This window comes from Notothenia rossii (genome assembly GCF_949606895.1).
Source record: "Notothenia rossii genome assembly, chromosome: 5".
Lineage (NCBI taxonomy): Eukaryota > Metazoa > Chordata > Actinopteri > Perciformes > Nototheniidae > Notothenia > Notothenia rossii.
The window spans coordinates 63164249-63190633 of NC_136903.1; the positions used below are offsets into that span (position 1 = coordinate 63164249).

Genomic DNA, 26385 nt, shown 5'->3' on the forward strand with positions numbered 1-26385 from the left:
CAGCGACCTCTCCTGGTGAAGTGCAAGGCTGCAGTGGGTTTAACATATCTTTGCCTTGAAAAATATTCGACACACACACACACACACACACACACACACACACACACACATTCATTCATTGAATATCATGTCCTATTTGCAATTAAAGATTGATAATTGTGTGTATTGGGTTATTGAGAAGAGACTAGAGAGTGCTGGACATTTTATTGGGCGGAGAGGGCCTTTTATCAGTTATTAAAGTATTAAAGTGGAAAAGCAATTATTAAAAGTTTAACTATTCCGGGCTTTGAACCAGCTGCGCGGAGCACATCTCTGCATCCTGGCCGCCGGATCCATCAACTGGGCTATCTATTCCTTAAACTATTCCTTAAACTATTGAAGTGTTTTTATATTACTCATTGTCTTTTTGTTCACAACTTCTCCACATTTCGAAGTGTTTCACGAGCCAGAACGACCTATCTTTCTTCCTGGCTTGCTCTATAATGAATGATACAATTCAAATGCAATACCAACAACAACTCAACAGTAACAACGCAAACTACGACAACAACCCACACATTGCGCATTGTTTAGAGCGGTTATAAATTGTTGAAGCGCTCAAGTTTGAAACTGTTTCAACCTGTCACCTGTCAGAATAGAGACGAGGCAGTGCATTGAATCGCGTGATTGGACCGCGAACCACCCAGTCAAGTGATTCATTCAGGAAATGAAGCAGTTGCTGGTTCGGACGTCATATGTCACGTGATTTGAAGCAGTTGCTGCTTCGGACGTCATATGTCACGTGATTTGAAGCAAGCTTCGAAGCACTGCTTCTATGGAATAGGAAGTCCAGGGTTGAAGCTCCGTTCGAAGCTTCAGTGTCAAACTGCCATCGCTAGTATTCTCTGTTGACCTCTTTTATCGGCCTAGTTATTCGAAATTATTGATTTATGATGTTTTCTGTGGACTTTTGGGTAAATAAAAAACCCTGTTTATTTAAACCACTCCTGTGTCCTGTTGTTCATACCCCTCACTGTTTATTCATCATTCAATTCATTCTAAATGTTATTCTGTAGATTGTGTACATTACTTTTCACTTTACTGCTTTTTGCAAGCTAAACTGCATTTCGTTGTCTCAGTACCTGTAATCTATGCAATAACAATAAAGTTGAATCTAATCTTGAGCAGGAACAAATGTATTTACTTCGTACATATCTGACATTAACGATTAAACACATTTGTGCATTCTTTATAAATGCAAACTGGTCAAGACCACTGACGGAAGTAGTTTTGCAAAGTAGTGGTTCTGTCTTTTACATGTAGGATTCAACCCCCCTTGTATTGATTTGTTTTAAAATGAACAGACACTTGAGTCATTCATTTGTAGTGATATAATAATTGTTCATCTGCAACGAAAAACGCAAATTCCGCCATTGCAATCCGAGTCAAGCCGACTCCGAGCTGTCCGACTTCAGGCAAGCTTTTTGAGACCTCCCCCAGCTGCAATCGGCTATTCTCGTCTACTTTCGAGCCCCCACAATAATAATACAAAGGATGATTATTACCTTACTTTTGTCTATTTGTATTCCTCTGTGTTGCGTTTTTAAGTTGCAAAGACACATTCTTTGTATAAATCAGCACCACATTTGTAGTTCTTCCGGTTTGCAAAGACATAGGGTCTTACAAATAACATATATCTACTAAGTATATAAAATATCTAGTATAGCCAAACTAGTAATTACACTGCATCAAGATTATATATATTAAGAAAAATATGTTGGTTTATTTTAGCTATAAATGGGGTTTTTCAGTTGGTCCTTTCTTTTTTGGTTACTGTGATCTTCTACAGTACATTGTTGGTTACTGTGATTATCTACGGTACATTGTTGGTTACTGTGATTATCTACAGTACATTGTTGGTTACTGTGATTATCTACAGTACATTGTTGGTTACTGTGATTATCTACAGTACATTGTTGGTTACTTTGAATATCTACAGTACATTGTTGGTTACTGTGAATATCTACAGTACATTGTTGGTTACTGTGAATATCTACAGTACATTGTTGGTTACTGTGAATATCTAGAGTACATTGTTGGTTACTGTGAATATCTACAGTACATTGTTGGTTACTGTGAATATCTAGAGTACATTGTTGGTTACTGTGATTATTTAGAGTACATTGTTGGTTACTGTGATTATCTACAGTACATTGTTGGTTACTGTGAATATCTACAGTACATTGTTGGTTACTGTGATTATTTAGAGTACATTGTTGGTTACTATGAATATCTACAGTACATTCATTGTTGGTTACTGTGATTATCTACAGTACGTTGATGGTTAGTGTGCATATCTACAGTATACATTGATGGTTACTGTGATTATCTACAGTACATTGTTGGTTACTGTGAATATCTACAGTACATTGTTGGTTACTGTGATTATCTACAGTACATTGTTGGTTACTGTGATTTTATACAGTTGGGACGTTACTACTGCTATTTCTACAGTAACTCCAGAGTTGCTCTAATTTTTGGTTGGAAACACGGTATTATACTCTAAAATGGTATTCAGTAATTTACTGTGCACAAACACTGTAAATAACTGTGGATTTCACAGCCATTTTTTACAGTGTGTGGTAGAGTGTTCAATAGTTTAGGGGCGTAGTGGGTAAAAGCTGCTTCACCCATTTTTATATATGTCCTTAATCCAGTCTTATTCTATTTGAACTCTTTTTATTTTCTATTTCCTCGGCTTTGTAATGACTTTTTAAAGTGTACTTAAATATCCTGTTATAAAATGGCCTTTTCCTTCCTCTCCCTGTACCTGCTGCAGAGGAAGATGGGGACGGCTATGAAACGGACCATCAGGACTACTGTGAGGTTTGCCAGCAGGGGGGGGAGATCATCCTGTGTGACACCTGCCCCCGAGCGTACCACCTGGTGTGTCTGGACCCGGAGCTGGAGAAGGCTCCCGAGGGCAAGTGGAGCTGTCCACACTGTGTGAGTACATTAACGTTTATATATAAGTATATTCAGGAAGTTATATTATGTATGCAAACAATCAGCTAGTGTATCAGCTTGGTTGGGGCACCAACGATTAAATTAAATGTGAACACACATGGGGCTTACCAGGTACAGGTCCAGGGGCCTGAAGGGTCAGGGCCCCCTTGGCCTTGACTTACGAAATGTCACTCAAAGAGACATACAGTATACCAATTATTTAGAGACTCAAGTAACCACAAAGGAACTGCATCAACTAAAATGAAATTGTTACAGCTCTAAAATGTAACAATTTGAGAGACTTTCCGATCATATTTTGTGACATCAAATGTTCTTTCACTGTGACTTTTATTCATGCATCTTTGCTTTTAAATGAGTGTTTCTAAATGCCATTTTATATTGTTGCTTTTAAATGAGTGTTTTTAAATGTCATTTCATAATATGTTTCTTAATGCTCTTAATGTCTTTCATTTTTGTAAAGCACATTGAATTGCCTTGTGTTGAAATGTGCTATATAAATAAACTTGCCTTGCCTTTAACTTCAAGCCCGGCTCTAGACTGAAACATCTTCCTCCACCATATGCTTTAACTTCTCTCTGATTCTTTAATTTTAATATTATTTATAGGATCAAAAAGGGTACAAGTATCCAATATTTTACACAAAAATTGCCAAGATGAGAGACAATATCAACATTTTTATGCAACTTTTTGAAGCATTGACATGACAAACACTATAAACACTATAAAAGTAATCGGTTTAATTAACAGCGTTTAACCTCCTTCTCCAACCTTCACCACCTGTTTCCCTCTCTCAGGAGAAAGAGGGGATCCAGTGGGAGGCCAAAGACGAGGAGGAGGAAGAGGAGGAGCCCGTAGGGGAGGAAGAGGACGACCACCTGGAGTTCTGCAGAGTGTGTAAAGATGGGGGAGAGCTGCTGTGCTGTGACACCTGCCCATCATCCTACCACATCCACTGCCTCAATCCCCCCCTGCCCGAGATACCCAACGGGGAGTGGCTGTGTCCACGCTGCATGGTGAGCTCTACAGATACTCTTTTTTAATTGTTGTTAAAGGACAGACACAATCATACAAGGTTATAGTTGAAGCAATGTATGTCCTACCATTTTATTCCCCCTTCAGAAGTACCCCGTCTTAATACCTCATTCTTCCCTTCCCATTCTTACCTTGAAAAACCAAATTTAATTTTAACCCAAACTGAAATTGATTAATCAAAACAGAGTAAAAATAGATAAAAAGCTTGTGAGTTCTTTTGTCTGCTTTTTAAAGTAAGGTTTTATAATCGTTTGGTTGAAAGTGTTTCGGTTCCTTACAGTTTTTTTGTTTTATTTATAAAAGAAAGCTTTATACTTTAATTAGTTCAGTCAGGAAGGTCATGAGCATAAGAGCGTGATCGCCAATGCAAGTGGCCGAAATGGTTGAAATGGTGGAAAGGGAAGTTTGGGGCTCTCTGCTGGAATTGCTTGTTCTGCAACCAGACTTAGATAAGCCGATGAGGAGGGATGGATAGATGGATAGATGGATAGATGAATAGATGGATAGATGGATAGATGGATAGATGGATGGATGGATGGATGGATGGATGGATGGATAGATGAATAGATGGATAGATGGATAGATGGATAGATGGATGGATGGATGGATGGATGGATGGATGGATGGATAGATGGATGGATGGAACGTTAGATGGATGGATGAAACATTGGATGGATGGAACTATGGATGAATGAACGGATGAATGAAACGATGGATGGATGGATAGATAGATGGATAGATGAATGGATGGATGGAACGATGGATGGATGAATGAAACGATAGATGGATGGAACTATGGATGAATGAATGGATATATGGATGAATGGATGGAACGATGGATGGAACGATGGAAGGATGGATGGATGGAACTATGAATGAATGGATGGATGGATGGATGGATGGATGGAACAATGGATGGCTGGATGAATAAATGGATGGAACGATGGATGAATGGATGGATAGATGGAACTATGGATGGATGAATGGATAGATGGATGAATGGATGGATGGATGGAACGATGGATGGATGGATGGATAAATGGATGGAACGATGGATGGATGGATGGATGGATAGATGGATGGATGGGACTATGGATGAATGAATGGATAGATGGATGAATGGATGGATGGATGGAACGATGGATGGAACGATGGATGGATGGATGGATGGATGATGTATTGATTTATTTATTTATTGACTGATGGATGGATAGTTCAAATGGCAATAACAAATTCAAATGGTGGTAAACATATGCTTATTATTTGATTTATTTTATTATTATTTTTTTTTAGCCTTTACAGGTGAATCTCATTGAGATACAAGGTCTCATTCTCAAGAGAGACCTGTTCAGTGGTAACACCACCACACAAAGTTACAGACAGACAGGACACTAAACACAGAGGCAACAATCAAATAAAACGTCGTAAAAAGTAGTCAGATATTGCAGGTGCAAACACCCACAGCTGATTTCTCCAGCTTTTTTAAAATTAGTTTGAAATCTGTGATGGGTATCAAACTGCTCAGCTTAAGTTCCTGCTGAAGTGTGTTCCAGGTCGAGGGGGCAGAGTATGATACGTTTTTTTCCAAAGCACCGTGCGTACTGAGGGGATGGACAGAGTAATGCAATTTTGAGATCGTAGGCTATAGCTGTACTGTTTGTGTGATATGTAAGTGGATATGTAGAGGAGCGGCAGTCCAAGCATAGCGGTATAGATGAGTTTGTACCAGTGCAGTGATCTGCGCATTGATGATGATGTCCAGTTGACTAAAGAGTACAGCGTGCAATGGTGTGTGAGGGGTTTACAGTTGGTTATGAACCTCAGAGCCCCATGGTAGACAGCGTCCAGCGGATGAGGGCCATGAGGCGTTCATGTACACAACATCCCCGTAGTCCAAGAGCTGCAAAAATGCCGTTTCCTAGCACTTGTGGGGAAGCAGGCCTTGTTTCTAAAAAAGAATCCCAGTTTTGATTTCAGTTTCCTTAAAAGATTGTCAATATGAGGTTTAAAGCAGAGTTTTTCATCTATAGTGATGCCTAAGTATCTGTAGGTTTTACTTCAATGGGGTTATGTTGTGCAGACATGATGCAGGGAAGAACAGCTGGTAGCTTTTTCATATTTGAAAACAACATGACTTTTGTCTTGTCTGAATTTAACACCAACCTGAGGTGGAAAAGATGTGACTGAAAATGTCAAAAGCAGACTTCAGAGGTTCAAATGCAAGGGCAACAGTGCTAGCACAACAGTATAGAACAGTATCATCTGCATATAGATGTACAGAGGCATCAATCACTTGGATAAGTCTATAAAAAGGGCAGCACAGTAGCTCTTTGCGTCCAAGCCTTCAACAATGTCATTCACTACTTTCAAAGCAGCCTTTACTGTACTGTACTGCTTCCTAAAGCCTGACTGGTGAGGAGATAGAATGTTGTTCAAGCTTAAATATTCTTTGATTTGATCATTCACCAGCCTTTACTTTAGCTAAAATAGAGAGCTTGGAAATTGGTCTGTAATTATTCATCACAATGGGATCACCACCTTTCAATAAGGGGAGAACATTTGCAGTTCTCTAAACATCTGGAATGACATTGTGTGTTATAGAAAGATTAAAAACATGACACAGTGGTTCGGCTATAATATCTGCAGCTAGACATAAGAAATAAGAGGGGAGATCGTCTGGGCCTGCTGATTTTTTGGGGTCTAGGCTCTTTAGAGCCTTGCAAAACCTCCCCAACAGAGAAGGGATTGAAGGAGAAAGTGTGGCTGCTAGTGCTGGAGGCATGACTGGTGGTGATGGAGGGGGGTGATTTACCAAAAGATAATGTGTCAAACAAGGAACTGGAGGCAATAAAATGTTTATTAAAACAATGAAGCATCTCTGTCTTATTTGACACAGGGGTGGAGTCAACAACTGTTAAGGCTGTACAAAGCCGTGGAATCAAATGCACGATGCAGAGACAAACAAAGTATAAAAAATAAAGTGTTTTAATGTAAACAGGTCAAAACACACTGAATACATAAAGAGACAAAACAAACACTCAATAAACTGTCTAACCTATACTATCAAAAAACTACAAAAACAACTTACTTAATCTAACTCTATGGACGATAACTCTATGGACAATGACAAATGATCTTAACGCTGGAATGCTTGGAACACACAAGACAATCTGGCAACGAGACAGGGGAAAACGAGAACTATATATACTACACAGACAAGACCAGGTGAAGACAATTAGACAATCACAACAGCGGGAAAACAGACAAGGCAGGAAACGTACTTTAGACACATGAGGGTAGACAAGACTATCAATATAAAACAGGAACCTATCTAAACACATAACATGAAACCTAAACTAGGGAACAATCTTAGCAGAGCCGTCTACGCACAACAACAACAATGTTAGGATGCAGCTCCAAGGAGCGAGAGCTGGCAGAGAGGGGTTTTATGGTGTGCCAAAATGTCCTAGGATCCTTTAAACTGTCTGTGGTCTGGGATAAGTAAAAATGGCTTTTTTAATGGAGGCAGTACATCAATTACGCAGTTGACGAAAAATAAGCCAGTCAGCCTCAGAACCTGTCTTCCTCACAGATTCCTCTTGGGTAAGAGGGCTGCTAGATCAGAAGTGAACCAGGGGGTATCACGGCCCTTCACCCTGAGCCGACGAAACGGAGCATGTTTATTAAAAAAATAACTAAAACTGTCATAAAAATACTTCTAAGCATGGTCAACATCACCAATCAATAAAATACGATCCCATTTAAAATAAACTAAGTCATGAAAAAAGGCTTGCTCTATAAAGTGCTTAACATTTCTTTTCAGAACAACACAGGGCTTATTACGGGGGATTTTGGTGTCCCGAATAGCACCAACTAAACAATGATCACTTAGGTCAGTGACCACCAACTGGGGGCCCGCGGGCCACATCCGGCCCGCCAGACATTCTCATCCGGCCTGCGCGACTTGGGTGACTGTGGCGTTGGCGGAGTGGTTACTGCGTTCGCCCCCCGCCCATTTTTTGTTTTACAACGTCTCTTGAGTAAGGTGCAGTACCAGAGTCCAACAGAGAGGCAGCAGCTGCGGGACAGTAGACTGCCTACTGCGAAACCTTCCCTGCCTTGAACAAGAAGTGATCCTTCGTTGTGAATGTGAACAGTCTTCTTTGTGCGCTCCACAGCAGCAGTCCCGCTGCGACAGAGTCCAACAGAGAGGCAGGAGCTGCGGGACAGTAGCCTAGAAGCAGGGTTGGGTTGTAACGGAATATATGTAACGGAGTTACGTAATCAGAATACAAAAATCAAGTAGGCTAACTGTATTCAGCTGGCGTTACATTTGAAAAACGAGTAATCTGATTAAAGTTACTTTCGTAAACCTGAAGTGAATACATTTTGGAATACTTACTGGAATTATTGGTGGAAAAGTTTCCTCACAAAATGTAATATTCATTACCGGCAGAACTGTGTGCACACTGCACAGCATGTCTGTGAGCGAGAGAGATGCAGTGTGTCTGTGAGGCCCCGCCCCCGCACGCAGATGAGAGAGAGAGATCTCTTTTAAAATATATTGAAAGTTAGAAACGGAGATGGTTAGATAAAATGTGCAAGATAACGTTTATGTAGCATTTATTTATTGTCGAAATGATGACATTTCATAACGGGATCAAATCAAAGTGAATGGCCTGCTGCTGCTGAATGCATGGGGCAAGTGACTGGAAAAAGTTTTAAAAGTTATTACATCGTTTCAGATAATAATAATGATAATTCATTCTATTTAGGGGCGCCTTTCAAAGCACCCAAGGACACCTTACAATTCATAACATATTCCAAGGAAATGTTTTAAGACAGTACAAAGAATGCAGTCCGGGTGATGTTTTTTATGTGGGGTGCAGATGAGAGAGCTGCCAGAATGACACCAAGATGTTGTGTTTGAGTTCTTGATAAGCCATTAAAACAGTAAAATAAGTGTCTCCTGTACACCAAAACATACCCATCTGTTATGGAAAAAGAAAGTATTCCAAAAGTATTCTAAAAGTAATCTAAATACGTAACTAACTGTATTCTGATTACTTTCAGAGCATGTATTCAGTATTCAGTAACTGATTACATTTACAAAGTAACCCTCCCAACCCTGCCTAGAAGTGATCCTTCGTTAGCGTGAAGAGTCTGCTAAGCGTTATGCGGTCCGCAGTACCTGAGCGTGCTCCACTAGTATTGTGGACTATATAAAAATCGCTGGCCCGCGATAGTGCCTATTGGATACATTTTGGCCATTGGACAAATGTAGTTGGTGATCCCTGACTTAGTCATTAGCAAGCAAAGACCCCGGTGGCATTATATTTATGGGATCTATTAGTAATTAAAAGATCGATAAGAGATGATTATTTTTAGACACCTGGTGTCAAGACGAGTGGGACTTTCAATGACTTGTGTAAAGTTGTGTCACAAGTTAGGCACTTCTATTATTGTTTGTTTGGTTTGGCTCATGTTAACTCTCCTGTCATTTCAGATCCCGCCTTCCTCCAGGCCCTTGTAATCAGCTCACTTCCCTCACCTGGTCTCCCCAGTCCTTCCCCTCACCTGTTACTCATTCCCTCATCACTCCACAGTATTTATACCACCTCACTATCACTTGTCCTTTGCCAGATTGTCTTGTTGTTTCCGCCAAGATCTCCAGTGAGTTCTCTAGCCTAGATTTTTGTCCTGCCGGGTTTTTGATCTCTGCCTGCCTGTTTACGGATCTCAAGTTCCTACCTGCTCCCTGTCTAGTTTTGGTTGCCTGTCTGACGCATTTCCTGGTTTTGACCCTGCCTGTCCCTGACCTGAATAAACTGAACATTGCTATACACTGGTTGTATCTGAGTCGTGCTATTGGGTTCTGATCTGTACCTGTGATCGTGACAGTACAATCTGGCCAACATGAACCCAGCCAACTCAGCGACAGAACCGCCGACGCAAGATATCATGTTACAACGCCACGAGCAGCAGCTTACCTTCATGGCTGAAGCTATGCAAGAGATGGCCGCTCGTCACGAACGGACCGTTGTGAATCTCCGTGATCATCTTCAGAACCTTCCTGCTACGGTCCAAAGTCCGGAACTAACTCCAGCTTCCGCTGTTCGAATCCAGAATCCTCCGGCATCGGATGCACGCCTGCCTCCTCCGGAACGCTACTCTGGAGCCCCAGGTTCGTGCAGACCATTCCCGGTCCAATGTTCCCTCTTCTTCGAGCTTCAGCCTTCCGCCTTCCCAAGAGAAAGATCCCGGGTGGCGTATATTGTCTCTCTTTTCACGGGCAAAGCTAAAGACTGGGCTACCGCCGAATGGGAGAGACAATCCTCTGCATGCTCGTCTGTAAGCTTATTCTCCGATGAACTGCGTAAAGTCTTTGATCACGTTACACCCGGGAGAGAGGTCGCTCGGGGACTGTTTAACCTGGCGCAAGGAGGGAGATCTGTGTCCGATTACTCCATTGAGTTTTGTACCATAGCCGCCGAGAGTAACTGGAATGCTTCTTCACTTCTCGATGCCTTCTACAACGGTCTGTCGGATCGCCTTAAAAACGAACTGGCAGCTCGGGACCTTCCTGCTGATTTAGATGAGCTGGTGGCTCTCTCCATCCGCATTGACTGCCGTCTGCGGGAGCGGAGGAGAGAAAGGGTTTTCTCCGTCGCCCCTCAGGCTCCGCCTCTCCCGTCAGCGCATGCTACTGAACAGGTGAGAGGAGGATTTTCTAACTCTTCTGAACCAATACAGCTGGGGCGGACCCGGCTCTCCGAGGCAGAACGACAGCGTTGCCTGTGGGACAACTGCTGTCTTTACTGCGGCCAGGAGGGTCATCTTGCCTTCTCTTGTCCTGTAAAAGGCAGGGCTCACCAGTCATCCAGAGGGCGCTGGTGAGCCGAATTATGAATTTAGAAATGCCCTCTCGACCCCTAATCCATGCTCAGCTGAGCTGCTCGGGGAAAAAGCACACTGTGGCAGTTCTTATTGACTCTGGTGCTGATGCCAGTCTTTTGGACATAACACTGGCCTTCCAGATGGGACTTGGTCGGGAAGTTTTGGAGAAGCCCATCAATGCTACAGCTCTAGATGGTCGTCTTCTTTGCAGAGTGACACACCGTTCAACTCCAGTTCAAATGAGAATGTCAGGTAATCACAGCAAAAAACTATTTTCACCTTATCCATGCACCACATCAGCCTGTCATTTTGGGGTTTCCTTGGTTAAGGAGGCATAATCCTCATATTGATTGGGCTTCAGGGACTATTAGAGAGTGGAGTGCTCATTGTCATGCTGTCTGCTTAAGATCTAGTTCCTCAATTGATTCCAGCCAGCCGATTATCTCTGAGTGTCAAGACATTTCCGGTGTTCCCAAGGATTACTGGGACCTTAAAGAGGCCTTTAACAAGGTTCGGGCCACCTCACTTCCGCCTCATCATGCTAATGACTGTCCTATTGACCTGTTACCTGGTACTTCTCCTCCTAGAGGTCGACTTTTTTCTTTATCGGCTCCTGAAACTAAGTCAATGGAGAAGTATATCAATGACTCTTTGGATGCAGGACTTATCCGGCCTTCATCATCTCCTGCTGGTGCAGGGTTTTTCTTCTTGGTTAAGAAGGATAAGACTTTGCGCCCATGCATTGACTACAGAGGACTCAATAACATCACTGTCAAGAACAAGTAACCCCTTCCACTTGTTTCCTCTGCATTTGAACTGTTACAAGGCGCTATTATTTTTACCAAGCTTGAACTACGTTACGCGTACCATTTGGTGAGAATCAGAGAGGGGGACGAGTGGAAGACGGGATTTAACACTCCTAGTGGACATTATGAGTATTTTTGTCATGCCTTTTGGACTCACCAATGCACCTGCAGTCTTCCAAGGGCTGGTGAATGATGTTCTGCGGGATCTACTCAATATCTGTGTTTTTGTATACCTGGATGACATTTTTGATTTTTTCCAAGTCAAAACAGGAGCATGTGGTCCATGTTCGCCTAGTCCTCCAGAGGCTCTTGGAGAACCACCTCTTTTTCAAGGCCGAGAAGTGTGTGTTCCACACCACAGAAGTCCCTTTCCTGGGATTTGTGGTCTCCACCGGAAACATCAAGATGGATCCTGACAAGACCAAGGCGGTGACTGACTGGCCACGCCCTTGAACACACAAGGAGCTCCAACGCTTTCTGGGTTTTGCCAACTTCTACCGGAAGTTCATTCAAAACTACAGTTTGGTGGCAGCCCCTCTCACAGCTCTCACCTCTCATAACATTCCCTTCCGGTGGTCCTCTGTTGCCGAAGGGGCTTTTGGTGAGTTAAAGTCACGCTTCAACTCTGCTCCTATTTAGATTTTTCCAGATTCTACTCGGCAATTTACTGTAGAGGTAGATGCGTCTGACACGGGGGTTGGGGCAGTTCTTTCTCAACGGTCGGCCGAGGATCAGAAGATGCACCTGTGTGCCTTCTTCTTCTCTCGGAAGCTGTCCCCAGCAGAAAGAAATTATGACATTGGAAATCGAGAACTGTTGGCCGTGAAACTTGCCCTGGAAGAATGGAGACACTGGCTGGAGGGAGCAGAGCAGCCTTTTGTGGTCTGGACTGAACACAAAAATTTGGAGTACATCCGTTCAGCTAAGCGGCTGAACTCTCGTCAAGCCAGGTGGGCTCTGTTTTTCACTCGCTTTGATTTTTCTCTTTCATACAGACCTGGTTCTAAGAACATCAAACCTGACGCCCTGTCTCACCAGTTCCAGCCAGAGAGCTCTCCATTTCATCCTGAGAATATCATCGCTTCTACATGTGTCATTGGTCTGGTGACCTGGGAGGCGGAGGATAAGGTCAAGCGCTCTCATGCTGAACACCCAGCCCCAAGTGCTTGTCCTGTTAACCGTCTGTTTGTTCCTGCCACTCTCCGTACCCAGGTTCTCCAGTGGGGTCATAACTCTCGCCTGGCTTGCCACTCAGGAGTGAGACGGTCCCTAGCCCTGATTCGACAGCGATTTTGGTGGTCTTCCATGGAGAAGGATACCAAGGAATTCATTGCTGCTTGCCTAGTCTGCTCCCAAAATAAGACCTCACGCCAAGCTCCCTCCGGTCTTCTTCATCCCTTGCCTATCCCTCATCGACCCTGGTCCCACATCTCCTTGGATTTTGTCACTGGACTACCTGCCTCAGACGGTAACACAGTCATACTCACAGTCATAGACCGGTTTTCCAAGTCTGCCCTGCTTATTCCATTAACCAAATTACCTACTGCCAAGGAAACGGCTGAAATCATGCTACAACATGTGTTCAGGCTGCATGGTCTCCCCAGTGACGTTGTGTCTGATCGGGGACCACAATTTACTTCTCGTTTTTGGTCCGAGTTTTGCAGGCTGCTGGGAGCCAGTGTCAGTCTCTCGTCCGGATTTCATCCCCAGTTCAATGGTCAAGCAGAGCGAATGAACCAGGAGATGGAGACTGCCTTACGCTGTCTAGCCTCCTCCACTCCCTCCTCCTGGTCGAGGCAGCTTCTATGGGTTGAGTATGCCCACAACACCCTTCCTAGTTCTGCTACTGGTCTTTCTCCATTCCAATGCTCCCGCGGATACCAGCCACCCCTTTTCCCTGCACAGGAACGTGAGGCCAGCGTCCCATCTGCACAGGCGTTTGTAAGCTGATGTCGACGCATGTGGTTAAAGGCCCGCTCCGTGCTCCTGCGCTCTTCCGACCGTTATCAACGGACCGCCAATCGTCGTCGCAAGCCAGCTCCACAGTACTCCCCAGGGCAACATGTCTGGCTCTCCACACAGGATCTCCCTCTCAGAGTTGAGTCAAAGAAGTTGTCTCCCCGTTTTGTAGGCCCATTTCCCATATCTAGGGTCATCAATCCTGCAGCTGTCCGCCTGCGTCTGCCCCCTTCTATGAGGATTCATCCTACCTTCCATGTGTCCAAGATCAAACCAGTTAATGTGAGCCCTCTTTTTGATCCCTGCCTGCCTGTTTACGGATCTCGAGTTCCTGCCTGCTCCTTGTCTGGTTTTGGTTGCCTGTCTGACGGATTTCCTGGTTTTGACCCTGCCTGTCCCTGACCTGAATAAACTGAACATTGCTATACACTGGTTGTATCTGAGTCGTGCTATTGGGTTCTGATCTGTACCTGTGATCATGACAAGTTGAGAGACATTCAATGAGCTTTAAAATCATCAGACACTGGTGAAAGCCAATCCCAGTTAAAATCACCTACCAGGATGATTTCCTTAAACTGTAGTTGAGATAAAAGCTGCATTAGCGAGGATAATGTGTCATTTGTAGCAGAAGGGGGCCTATAGCAACCAACAACAGTTAAAAACTGATCACTAGATAAATCAATTCTTAGTGCTAAGATTTCAAACTGCTTAATAGCAGATTTGGAGAGGATGACCTGGCTGTGCAGCAAGATTATGTTTCACGTTTCGCAAAATATCCATTTTGGGAAGCAAGCTGCGAGCATTTACATGGATGATGTGTAACCCAGACAAGTTCTTAAAGTCCGCTGGGGTGTTACATGCCATTAAAGGACCAGGATTAGGCTGAATACCAGACAGAAGTAAAAGCAACATAATTAAGCACTTCTGCTTAAATTTCGTTATAGTCTGGAGACTAGAAGAGTTAGAAGAATACTGGCAAAGGGCATCTGTAGGGTTTCCCACGGTGAAGGCCCCAGGAAAACAACAGATCCCCGCGAACCCAGGGGCAGTAATTCCAATAATGAGAAAAATTTCCAAAACTAATCACATGCGACAGCCATCCATTATGTTCATGGCCCAGTGTGGATGTCACACCATCTGTGGTAACCAGCCGCGGGCATAAGGAGTCTTTTGCCGATAGCATAGCCGCCAAAACTCCATGCCACGACAAGGCAGAGGAACACAGGAAAATACGTCATCGTAATAGCCAGAGGTGAAGAGCGGGGCAAGATCCACTCAACAGGTAAGCATAGGTCTACCCGATCAGCCGATGGAAGTGGCACCCGTCCTGGGTAGACAGGGCCTGGACTACTGGCCTTGCAGGGCTCGGTGCCGGCGATGACAGTTGGCAGTAGCCTCCACATGAGCGAACCCCACTCTGTGTTACTAGCATGTTGAACGGGGCTCGGCCCTCCGCGGGTAAACACACCGGGGCTTGGTCCTCCGCAGGCACTGGTGTGTAGCAGCTGAAGAAGGGAGGCTCTCTTTCCTCTTTTCCTGCAGCTTTTGATTCACAGCGAGGCTTTAGAAAGGAAGTTCGGTACCGGGAAAAGCACTATGAGGTCCCCGGCTCTAAGAACCTGCTACAGATATCTGCCTGTATTACAGCTCCTCTCTTTTTTTCTCAGTGCCCTCCCCTGAAAGGTAAGGTCCAGAAGATTCTGCACTGGACGTGGGGAGAGCCCCCGCTTCCAGCAGAGCCGCCTGAGGGCCCTGACGGCACGCCAGGTGATCCGCTGATCAACCCTCCGCTCAAGGGCCGCGCAGAGCGGGAGTTCTACGTGAAGTGGGCCGGCCTCTCATACTGGCACTGCTCCTGGGTCAGCGAGCTGCAGGTGAGATACCAGAAGTAGGTCCAACTGAAATTAACATTGGGCCAGAGGAATTACAGTACCTGTCCACTTTGCTTAAAGGGGAACACATACAACGAGCCAAGAGAAGTTCCACTGGACCATCGTACAGTTTGATTTAAAATGGTCATAATTGTTCCTTCAGCCATTTAGCTGTCAGTTTTAGAGAAATATAAATGCTCCTTGTTTCACACATCAAACTATTCTAAACTGCAATTACTTTGATTTAGCAATTCAAAGCACTTAAACCTGACTCACATTTAATTTAGCTACGTCACTCTGAACAATTGCTTGACTTTAGATTTGGCCCTGGAGAAGTCGTCTTCCTTTCCTAATTTATTTTGTATCCATCTTCCTTTATATAATTAATTCTGGATCTTGAAGTACTTAGTCTTATTACCATGGAAAGTTGATATGTTGCAGTTACAGTAAACCTTTTGCTCGAGGTAGTGCTGAATGACACTGAGCAGAATTGATTGTTCTCTCTGGGGTTGTGCAGTTGGAGCTGTATCATGCGGTCATGTATCGGAACTACCAGCGTAAGAACGACATGGACGAACCTCCGCCATTTGACTACGGCTCGGGTGAGGAGGAGCTCAACAACGAAAAGAGGAGGAGCAAAGACCCCCAATACGCTGCAATGGAGGGGCGCTTCTACCGCTACGGCATTAAACCAGAGTGGCTGGTGATGCACCGGATAGTAAACCACAGGTGGCTGCTTACAGTTACACACATTCTTACATCAAACACTGTTTCAGTTTGAGGATAAAGATGTTTATAGACTCAAACATTCTTGAAGGTAAGGTAAGTTTGATTTGGGCTTGGTGGCTTTCATGTACTATCACATTATAGATAGAGATTATTCCTAATAACACAGCATACCTCAGAATGGGAGATAGTAGAGGTTTAACCCTCCTGTTGTCTTCGGGTCAAATCTGACCGATTTACTACTTTCATCAATCATAACTTTTTTGTTTTAAATTCGATTGCATTAAGGCTTTATGATATCCTTCACAGTAGACATTTGAACATATAAAATTGCTGATCACCACTTTCATTGGATTTTGGATGATTTAGTCAACTTTGTAACACCCATGGTGTTCCCAAACACGCACACGCACTCACATTCACACTCACACTCACATACTTTAGATATGTCCCCCCCCCCCTTATGTGCCCAATCCCCCCATGTGAATCACACCTGGCACTCACAATACATGTTCAGTGTCTGTTCTTTGTATATTTACTGCAGTTCTTCATGTATACCAGTAGTCTGATACAATATTTACAGTTTGAAAGGGTGTTAAATGAAATTTGGTGATGATTAATGGTGTTAATGTAATAGCCGTTAAAACAGGACCGGTCAAATTTGACCACGAACACCAAAGTAAGGGGGGGAAAACAAAGACAATTGGAGGGGTAAAAAGACTGAAAATGAATGATGAACAGCACAGAACAATTTTCTGCAAACAGAAATATGTTTCTATGTGTTTCGATTAAGACCCTGTCATTCATTATTTACAGATACATATTTCAGACGGATTCAGTTTGTCGTGCATCTGTATACCTAAAAGATAAGGGCATAGAATAGTACACAATATAAACACAAACCCACCGGTGATTGAAGTTAAAGAGTATATTGTTGCAGAACACTTTAAGATACAGAATACTTGCGATTATGTCAGTCTTGCGTATGTATCTAAAGACAATTAAATGCGTACTGCTTTTATACTCTCTTTGATCCAAAGGCATTATGACAAACCCATGGTTACATGTCATCCTTATGTCAAATACCATTAACCTAGTCCTATGGGATTTACCACATCTCAACACACCTATAACAGAAAGAAAGACAATCAAGATACAGAGGTTTTCCTATGAGAAAAAAATGATTATCATCAGCATGGCTTCACACAATTGACTCAAATCTGAAGATTACTTCTACAAGTTTATTGTACTATCCTTTTGTTTGACTATAAGAGATATACTCTGAAATCGAATCATACATTAAAAAAGTTCAACTCAAAGTTTGCAGCTACAAGTGCAGCAAGGAAAATAGGTTTTATGTTTTTATATGTAATATGTGTCATCTTCCATTAACAAAGAGCTTTCATATTGACTGGTTAACAAACCCTCTAAAATCCCAGACTTCTCTTGTTATATGTTCATTCTTTCTTACAGTTTCGATAAGGATGGAGATGTGCATTACCTTATCAAGTGGAGAGACCTGCCCTACGACCAGTGCACCTGGGAGGGGGATGACTTTGACGTCCCGGAATATGAAATTCACAAAGCTTCTTACTGGGACCACAGGTTGGATAACAATGAGAATGTTAAGAGAGTTAGAGATTGAAACCATAGTTGTTCTTTACCATGCTTTGGTAGTAACAGAAAACATTGATTACATTGAAACTTTGACACAAACCATCATGTGAACATCCAACAACGAATGTTCCTCTGATCCTAACTAAAGTCACATTTCAAATCTTAGCCTTTTTTTACTCTAAAATGTGATGTAATTCTGTGTAAATAACGACTATTGACCATACATTCCTTAAAGTCGAGGAAAACTTGTGGTAATGGCTTGGAATTGGTATTTAGTAAATGTAACAGATTTTATTTTATAGTAACCCTCCCAAAAGAAAGTGAGGATAACTAGAATGAGACCCCGGCAATTTATAAATAAACAAAGCATATGCTGCTGTTTCCCCTCTGCCCTGATTACTCTGTGTGATGCCCCTCTTTCAGATGTTTGGCTCATCATGTTGCTGCTGCTGTTATTTTCCAGGGAGCAAATACTCGGTGAGGACCAACGCCCCCTGGTGGTGAGGAAAGGAAAGAAACTCAAAGAGGACCATCAAAAGAGGGAGGTCCCTCCTGACGCTCCCATCATAGATGTGAGTTTGGAGATTTACATTCACTTTCATCACAGAAGTCTAATAGGTTGCCTGGTTTATGGAAGACATAGAGTGCTTGTTTCAGACGATCCAAAGTAATTGGATCAGATGGAATGTATTGATCCTAAATTGGGAAATTGTTCTGCTACAGAAGCATGTTAACAAGGCACATGAGTTAAAAATAAAAATAAACAGTTAATATATGCATGTCAACGGTAGAAATATCCATAGACGAGTATCCACAGAATACACAATATGAAAACTAATTATCATGACTTTTTATAATAATTGTGCTCTACTTTAAATGTCCTACTATTGTTATGGAAATCTTAGACCTAGTCAATACTGTGGAGATATACAATTAGAATGATCAATCAATAAACTGGTGAAACAAACAGAGTTGTCTTTCTGGTTCTTTATTCAAAGCTTCGAAGGCACAGGTCTCACAGAGTACAGAGTATTCTGGAAGAGTGCACACAGAGGCAAGTGTGTGTGTAGGTTTTATAGGATCTTGACAGTTCAACAACACTTCGTCACCCGTCACTGTGGCAGGGTTGGATGGAGAGATAAGCTACGCCTGCTTTCCAGAGGAACAGAAACTGTACATTGCTAATATAGTAAATCAGGAACTGATTAAAGACAGGAATTTGTTAAAGACAAATGGAAGTGAGGGAAGCAGGAAATCATTGTGGGTCAAGGACAGTTAGAAGTGAGGAAAGCAGGAACTCATTGTGGGTCAAGGACAGATACTGTATAACTGAGGAAATCCGGAACTCATTGTGGAACAGGGAAAAAAAACACAGGAACTTGTTCACGACACTGTGCTTCACCCCCAGACACTTTTAAGGTTAATCATAAGTTGAACAAAGGACATGAACTAAAATACATCATCATGGAACTACTGCATTTGGTTTTACCATATTAGGTAACCTATAAAGTTTGCACATCATATAAAGTTTGCACTACATTTAGAGTTTGCACTACATATAAAGTTTGCCACTACACTATATATGTAGTATTTCTTTACATTGGGGTTAATGTTGCTGTTGATATATTTCTTTACCAAATGCAGCAGTAGCCGGGTTCGTAGGGACTTGGCTTGGGAATCGGATGGTCACTGGTTAAAAAAAAGAAAATTGTTAGCTGGGGAGGTGCTGGTTCACCTTTTGGGCTTTGCCTAGGTGTCATTGAGCTAGGAATTGAACCCCCAACTGATCCAGTTTGCCAAATCATGGCAGTCGCGTCACTCTTACACCAGTCCATTGAAGCATGCATTTGTGCATGGGTGCACTAATTAATAAAGTATTTCTTGTCTTGTCCTATCTCCAGCCAACCATCAAGTTTGAGCACCAGCCGTGGTATATTAACGCCACGGGGGGCACGCTGCACCCCTACCAGCTGGAGGGTCTGAACTGGCTGCGGTTCTCCTGGGCTCAGGGCACCGACACCATCCTGGCTGATGAGATGGGGCTGGGGAAGACGGTGCAGACCATAGTGTTCCTCTACTCACTCTATAAGGAGGTGAGGGCGTCTGCTTTTATTAAGAGCAGATTACACATTCTGCAGTGTAACAGCACCAATTCCCAAAAAAATAGACATATTGGACAACAAGATGTCAATTATAAAGACTTGTGTACACTCACATTTATTTTATTTTGAATTAGCTTTTATAAGGTAGGTGGATGCAGGAAACAATTTGATCCGAATCCAGCTTTATTTGTATTTTTCAAAGTAATTTCAGCCTTATTATATTTATAACTTGTGTACTCTTATTTTATTTATTTTAAATAAATGGTTTTACTATTTTTAAATAAATGTTACCCTATTTTTGAAGACATTTCCACTAAACCCATGTTCAGTTTACTAACATTTATTAAATATCCTTACCTTTTTTTGTTGTACATTCAGATAAATGTAATATTAAAATTAATTGTAATTTGATTAAACAGCTAGCCATTATTAGTATCTTAATTCTTATTATATTTAAACAAAGCAAACAAAATATTTCCCAAAAATAAAGTATATATATACAGGGTCTCCGCGGGGTCTTAGATAGTATTAAAAGTTGATAAATAAATTTAGCGAAAATTAAGGCTATTAAAAAGTATTAAAAGTATTAAACGGCATTTTCCAAGGTATTACATTTTGTAGCTTGTTTTCAATAAGTATATAGATTGTCCAAAGAGGTTGTATTCTACAGTCTGCCTGAATGTAATCATTGCGTAGTTGTGTAGTGTGATTCTATGTAGTTTATTTATGGCATCCCCTTGGATCTGACGTCATCTGAACAGGACATTGCGTGCTCACTGCTTGATAGCGCGCGAAGGTCCGTTTACGCCGGTTGTTAAACAACATCGTTATGGGGAAATCAAAGTTTGCGTCCAAATGGTTGGAAGATAAGGAGGAAGGACAATCAATACTGTATATAGTAAATGTGAGGTAAAGTGTGTCGCCAATGTAACCGGTTAAAACTCAAAGTGGCGCTGAGGTCTTAAAATGTATGGAAAGGATCTTAAAAAAGGTCTTAAAAGGTTTTAAGTTTGACTTCAGGATTCCTGCATATACCCTGATATATTTCCACTGTGCTGCAAAAGTAGTTTGTGTCGTGTTTTTCCCCCCTCCCTCCCTCAGGGTCACTCGAAGGGGCCCTTCCTGGTGAGTGCGCCCCTCTCCACCATCATCAACTGGGAGAGGGAGTTTGAGATGTGGGCTCCGGACTTCTACGTGTTGACCTACACCGGAGACAAAGACAGCCGGGCGATCATCAGGGAGAACGAGTTCACCTTCGAGGACAACGCCGTGAAGTCCGGACGCAAGGTGTTCCGCATGAAGGTGAACACGCAGCTGTTTCCTACTGGAAGAACATGCAAGAACACTTTTCAATCCAAAAAAATAAAAACACCTGTAAATTGCTTCCTATGTTTTTCCAGACCTAAGATGGAGACTGGGGGTGTTTGTTTGTACATGCATGTGTGAGTGGGGATGCAAAATGATATGTGCTGACATCAACTGTTTCTTATTCTTTGTTCTTAATTTAATTTTTTACCCTTTTTGGGATAAATAAAAATGATGTAAAATGTTGCAAAGCTGACCCTAGGTAATTCAAAACTTTCACTCAGTAAAAATACAATAATTCATTTTAAGAAAAAACGCAAACAATTACTTTTCATCCAGGATTTAATCTAGGGCTGCACAATTAATCAAAATGGACTATTGTGACATTCAAATCACAGGAAACAAAACATCAGTTAAAGGCTATATACAGGACTGTCTCAGAAAATTAGAATATTGTGATAAAGTTCTTTATTTTCTGTAATGCAATTAAAAAAACAAAAATGTCATACATTCTGGATTCATTACAAATCAACTGAAATATTGCAAGCCTTTTATTATTTTAATATTGCTGATTATGGCATACAGCTTAAGAAAACTCAAAAATCCTATCTCAAAAAATTAGAATAGTTCCTCAGACCAAGTAAAAAAAAAAGATTTATAACAGCAAAACACAATCAAACATTTGAAAATGTCCATTAATGCACTCAGTACTTGGTTGGGAATCCTTTTGCACGGATTACTGCATCAATGCGGCGTGGCATGGAGCTTGTGGCATTGCTGAGGTGTTATGGATGCCCAGGATGCTTCAATAGCGGCCTTTAGCTCATTAGCATTGTTGGGTCTGGTGTCTTTCAGCTTCTTCTTCACAATACCCCACATATTCTCTATGGGGTTCAGGTCAGGGGAATTTGCAGGCCAATCGAGGACAGTAATGCCATGGTCAGTACACCAGTTACTGGTGGTTTTGGCACTGTGGGCAGGTGCCAGATCATGCTGGAAAATGAATTCCTCATCTCCATAGAGCTTTTCAGCAGACGGAAGCATGTAGTGCTCTAAAATCTCTTGGTACACAGCTGCATTTACTCTGGGCTTGATGAAACACAGTGGACCAACACCAGCAGCTGACATGGCTCCCCAAACCATCGCTGACTGTGGGAACTTCACACTGGATTTCAAGCAACTTGGATTTTGCTCCTCTCCAGCCTTTCTCCAGACTCTGGCGCCTTGACTTCCAAATGAAATACAAAACTTGCTTTCGTCTGAAAAGAGGACTTTGGACCACTGTGCAACTGTCCAGTGCTTCTTTTCCTTAGCCCAAGTCAGACGCCTCTTCCGTTGTCTTGAGTTCAGAAGTGGCTTGACCATGGGAATACGGCTATTGTAGCCCATTTCCCGGACACGTCTGTGAACAGTGACTTTTGATACCTGGACTCCAGCTTCAGTCCACTGTCTTTGAAGCTCCCCCAAATTCTGGAAGCGACTCTTCTTCACAATGCTGTTAAGGCTGCGGTCATCTCTCTTGGTTGTGCAGCGTTTCCTGCCACATTTCCCCCTTCCAACAGACTTTTTGTGGATGTGCTTTGAAACTGCACTCTGTGAACAGCTTGCTCTTTGAGAAATTTCTTTTTGTGTCTTACCCTCCTGATGGAGGGTGTCAATGACGGTCCTCTGGACAGCAGTCAGATCAGCAGTCTTCCCCATACTTGTGATTTAGTTTACTGAACCAAGCTGAGTGTTTTTCAAGGCTCAGGAAACCCTTGCAGGTGTTTCGAGTTAATTAGACGATTCAAGTGATTCGTTGAACACCCTACTAGTATACTTTTTCATGATATTCTAATATTTACAGATAGGATATTTGAGTTTTCTTAAGCTGTATGCCATAATCAGCAATATTAAAATAATAAAAGGCTTGCAATATTTCAGTTGATTTGTAATGAATCCAGAATGTATGACATTTTTGTTTTTTTAATTGCATTACAGAAAATAAAGAACTTTATCACAATATTCTAATTTTCTGAGACAGTCCTGTATAACAAAAATTAAATAACATTTTGAATTAACTATTGTAGAGCTAGAGAGTTATCATGGCCTAGAAATTGTACTGTATTAAAACAAAACGTATTTGTTTTGGTACAGATCTTCCAAAAATATTTAACTATATATTTGAAAGATAATGAGAAACATGATGCAAAAATGATCAATCCACTCAATGTCTGACTTATATTGGATTTGTAATATAAGTCAAAATGATTAGAATAAGTTATTCTTTCCAAATTGTACAGCTCTAATTTGATACCAAACATACATGTGTCAAACTTACATTCTGTTGCCGCTCTTCTCTTCCTCCGTCCCCTCGCAGAAAGACACTCCCATCAAGTTCCACGTGCTGCTGACCTCTTACGAGCTGATCACCATCGATCAGGCCATCCTGGGCTCCATCACCTGGGCCTGCCTGGTGGTGGACGAGGCCCACCGACTGAAGAACAACCAATCAAAGGTAAGACAGCGTTTCTGGCACTGTTTCGGAAACAGCAAGAATATTATCAGGGTCGCAGAACAACAGGAAAGCCGCAGGGGCACAGACAGATATGAGGAGGAAATGTTTGTGCATGAACTTATCCATGACATAAAAAGGCTGACAGAACATGTGTCATGAGGTAAAACTGTGTGAAGTTTGACATGCGTCATTTTTATTTGAGAATTGTGTGTCATATCTCATGTCCGGTGCAGTTTTTCAGAATCCTCAACGGGTATAAGATCTACTACAAGCTGCTGCTCACTGGGACTCCTCTTCAGAACAACCTGGAGGAGCTGTTCCACCTGCTTAACTTCCTCACCCCTGTACGCTTCAAGTGAGTCCTCCCTCTCTCCTTCATCATCTTTCAAATTCCCCACTTTCTCCAATTCCAACTCTGTTGCCCCAGAACAAAAAGAAAACGCCCAAAAAAAGCACTTTAGCAAGGTTTGGAGTATATAAAGCCAATGCTCCAGCACTTCACATGGTTTGGCTTATTTGAAGCTTATGCACTGACAGTTTTCTTGCTATTCTGAGTTTTTATTCTCTTGGTTTAATGCAAGTAGTTTTCGATAAAAGCGTCAGTTACTGAAATGAAATCAAATGTAATCTTGCATGCTGGTGCTTCTATTATATTCCTACTTAGATGTATAGACAGACCTTGTGTTGCTTGATTGTAAGGTTTGATTTAAATGTGAATTATTTTTCACTATGGCTTAATTTCATCATTACATTCCTCTTCGTGTGATCTGTGCAGTAACCTGGAAGGCTTCCTGGAGGAGTTTGCTGATATCTCTAAGGAGGACCAGATCAAGAAGCTCCACGACCTACTGGGCCCTCACATGCTCAGACGGCTGAAAGCGGACGTCTTCAAGAACATGCCTTCAAAGACAGAGCTGATCGTCCGGGTGGAGCTCAGCCCCATGCAGAAGTAAGCCACTGCGGAGAAGAAGAAGACGTAGTTGATAATCTGTTTTGCTGCTGTCTTGCAAATACGTTTTCTTAAAAGGTCCATTTACTGTAATATAAACTATTTCTTAATTATACATCTTAGATAAAATAGGGTGTAAAGGCCTCAAACAATGAAACATTCTCGACACATTGAAACGTTACCATTAACTATTAAAAATGCTGTTGGAAGTTACACATTACCCATACTATAGCTAAAGTACCGTCTGTACTACTTTATTTCACTATGCAGGTTGTGAAGTCCTAACTGCCATTCACTTTAAGTTGACTCTAGATTTGAATCTCCACTTCACAGTTAGAATATTGCATGCACTACCATACTTTGAAGTCTTATCCTGATTCATTCAGATTTTCGCTCTCTGACCCACAGCATATTATAAGTTCCTAACACTTAGAAATAAGAGACACATTTACTTTCACTGTTTAGGTTTTAGCTGTAAGCAGTTACATATTTCTCATACAAAGTGCTTTATGATAGTGAGGGCGTGATTTGGAGTTCATATCAATAGATTCATTCTGATGGCATTTTTTGAAATAATATCATTTCACTTGGCATGTTGTAAAGTATGAAATGCTATCAAATGAAACTAGCTTGTAATTTCCATAATAATATTTTTTTTGCCACACGTGGTGGGCTATCTTTTTATAATTCTTGTCCTGATTCTTTCTGATTTCTGACATCTGACCCGCAGGAAATACTACAAGTTCATTTTGACACGAAATTTCGAGGCTTTGAACTCGAAAACTGGAGGGAACCAAGTGTCGCTGCTTAACATTATGATGGACCTGAAGAAGTGCTGCAACCATCCCTACCTGTTCCCAGTGGCTGCTGTGGTACGGCTGCATTTTTAAACACAGTTAAATATTTGATCTCAATGCCGAGCGCAAAATCTTTGAGTGAAGAAATTGAATGTTGATGCCTTGAAAAGAGAGCCCGAGGCTGAGATTTTACAGAAGATAACAACCTGTTCGCAGCAATTTTGGCTCGTTACCCCATGGTCGGAAATCCTGTGGCTTAAACTAATTGTATTTAACAGGTATGCATTTATTTCTCCAGTTGATTCCTGGATTTATGTTTGCAGGAAGCTCCTGTATCACCCAACGGCTCGTATGATGGCAACCAACTGGTGAAGTCCTCAGGAAAAGTGACGCTGCTTCAGAAAATGCTGAGGAAACTCAAAGACGAAGGACACAGAGTTCTCATTTTCTCTCAGGTAACAGTGAAATACATATTATTTCTGAGCTGGAAGCCACACCCTTCCTCATACTGAGGCCATGAAACTATTAAAATCCGGTCATCCATATTTGATCTAATCCAGTGCCAATGCCAGCTCATACTCAGACATCTAATGATTTTGAAAGTGCAGATTATTTCATTTATTTTTATTCAAAGGTCAATCAACCCGTATTATGATTTTTCCCAGATGACAAAGATGTTGGATCTGCTTGAGGACTTCCTGGAGTTCGAGGGTTATAAATATGAACGTATTGATGGAGGAGTTACAGGAGGCCTGAGGCAGGAGGCCATTGACCGCTTCAATGGTGAGTTTGTTCATCTGAAATCTCTCTATCTATGGATA

At 42.0% G+C, this 26385-nt stretch overlaps 1 protein-coding gene across 5 annotated transcripts in view; it reads left to right on the forward strand.

Moving 5' to 3' along the window:
* chd5 (chromodomain helicase DNA binding protein 5) overlaps positions 1-26385 on the forward strand; it is a 72058-nt gene that overhangs the window by 25922 nt on the left and 19751 nt on the right. For all 5 annotated transcript variants that reach the window (XM_079680928.1, XM_079680925.1, XM_079680926.1 and 2 more), the window contains 14 exons: positions 2819-2985; positions 3801-4019; positions 15368-15574; positions 16089-16300; positions 17771-17902; positions 18378-18486; positions 19816-20007; positions 21118-21318; positions 23681-23818; positions 24052-24173; positions 24594-24767; positions 25498-25639; positions 25888-26019; positions 26230-26347. In XM_079680928.1, coding sequence (XP_079537054.1) covers positions 2819-2985; positions 3801-4019; positions 15368-15574; positions 16089-16300; positions 17771-17902; positions 18378-18486; positions 19816-20007; positions 21118-21318; positions 23681-23818; positions 24052-24173; positions 24594-24767; positions 25498-25639; positions 25888-26019; positions 26230-26347 — 2265 coding nt within the window. The remainder of the gene's footprint in view (positions 1-2818; positions 2986-3800; positions 4020-15367; positions 15575-16088; positions 16301-17770; positions 17903-18377; positions 18487-19815; positions 20008-21117; positions 21319-23680; positions 23819-24051; positions 24174-24593; positions 24768-25497; positions 25640-25887; positions 26020-26229; positions 26348-26385) is intronic.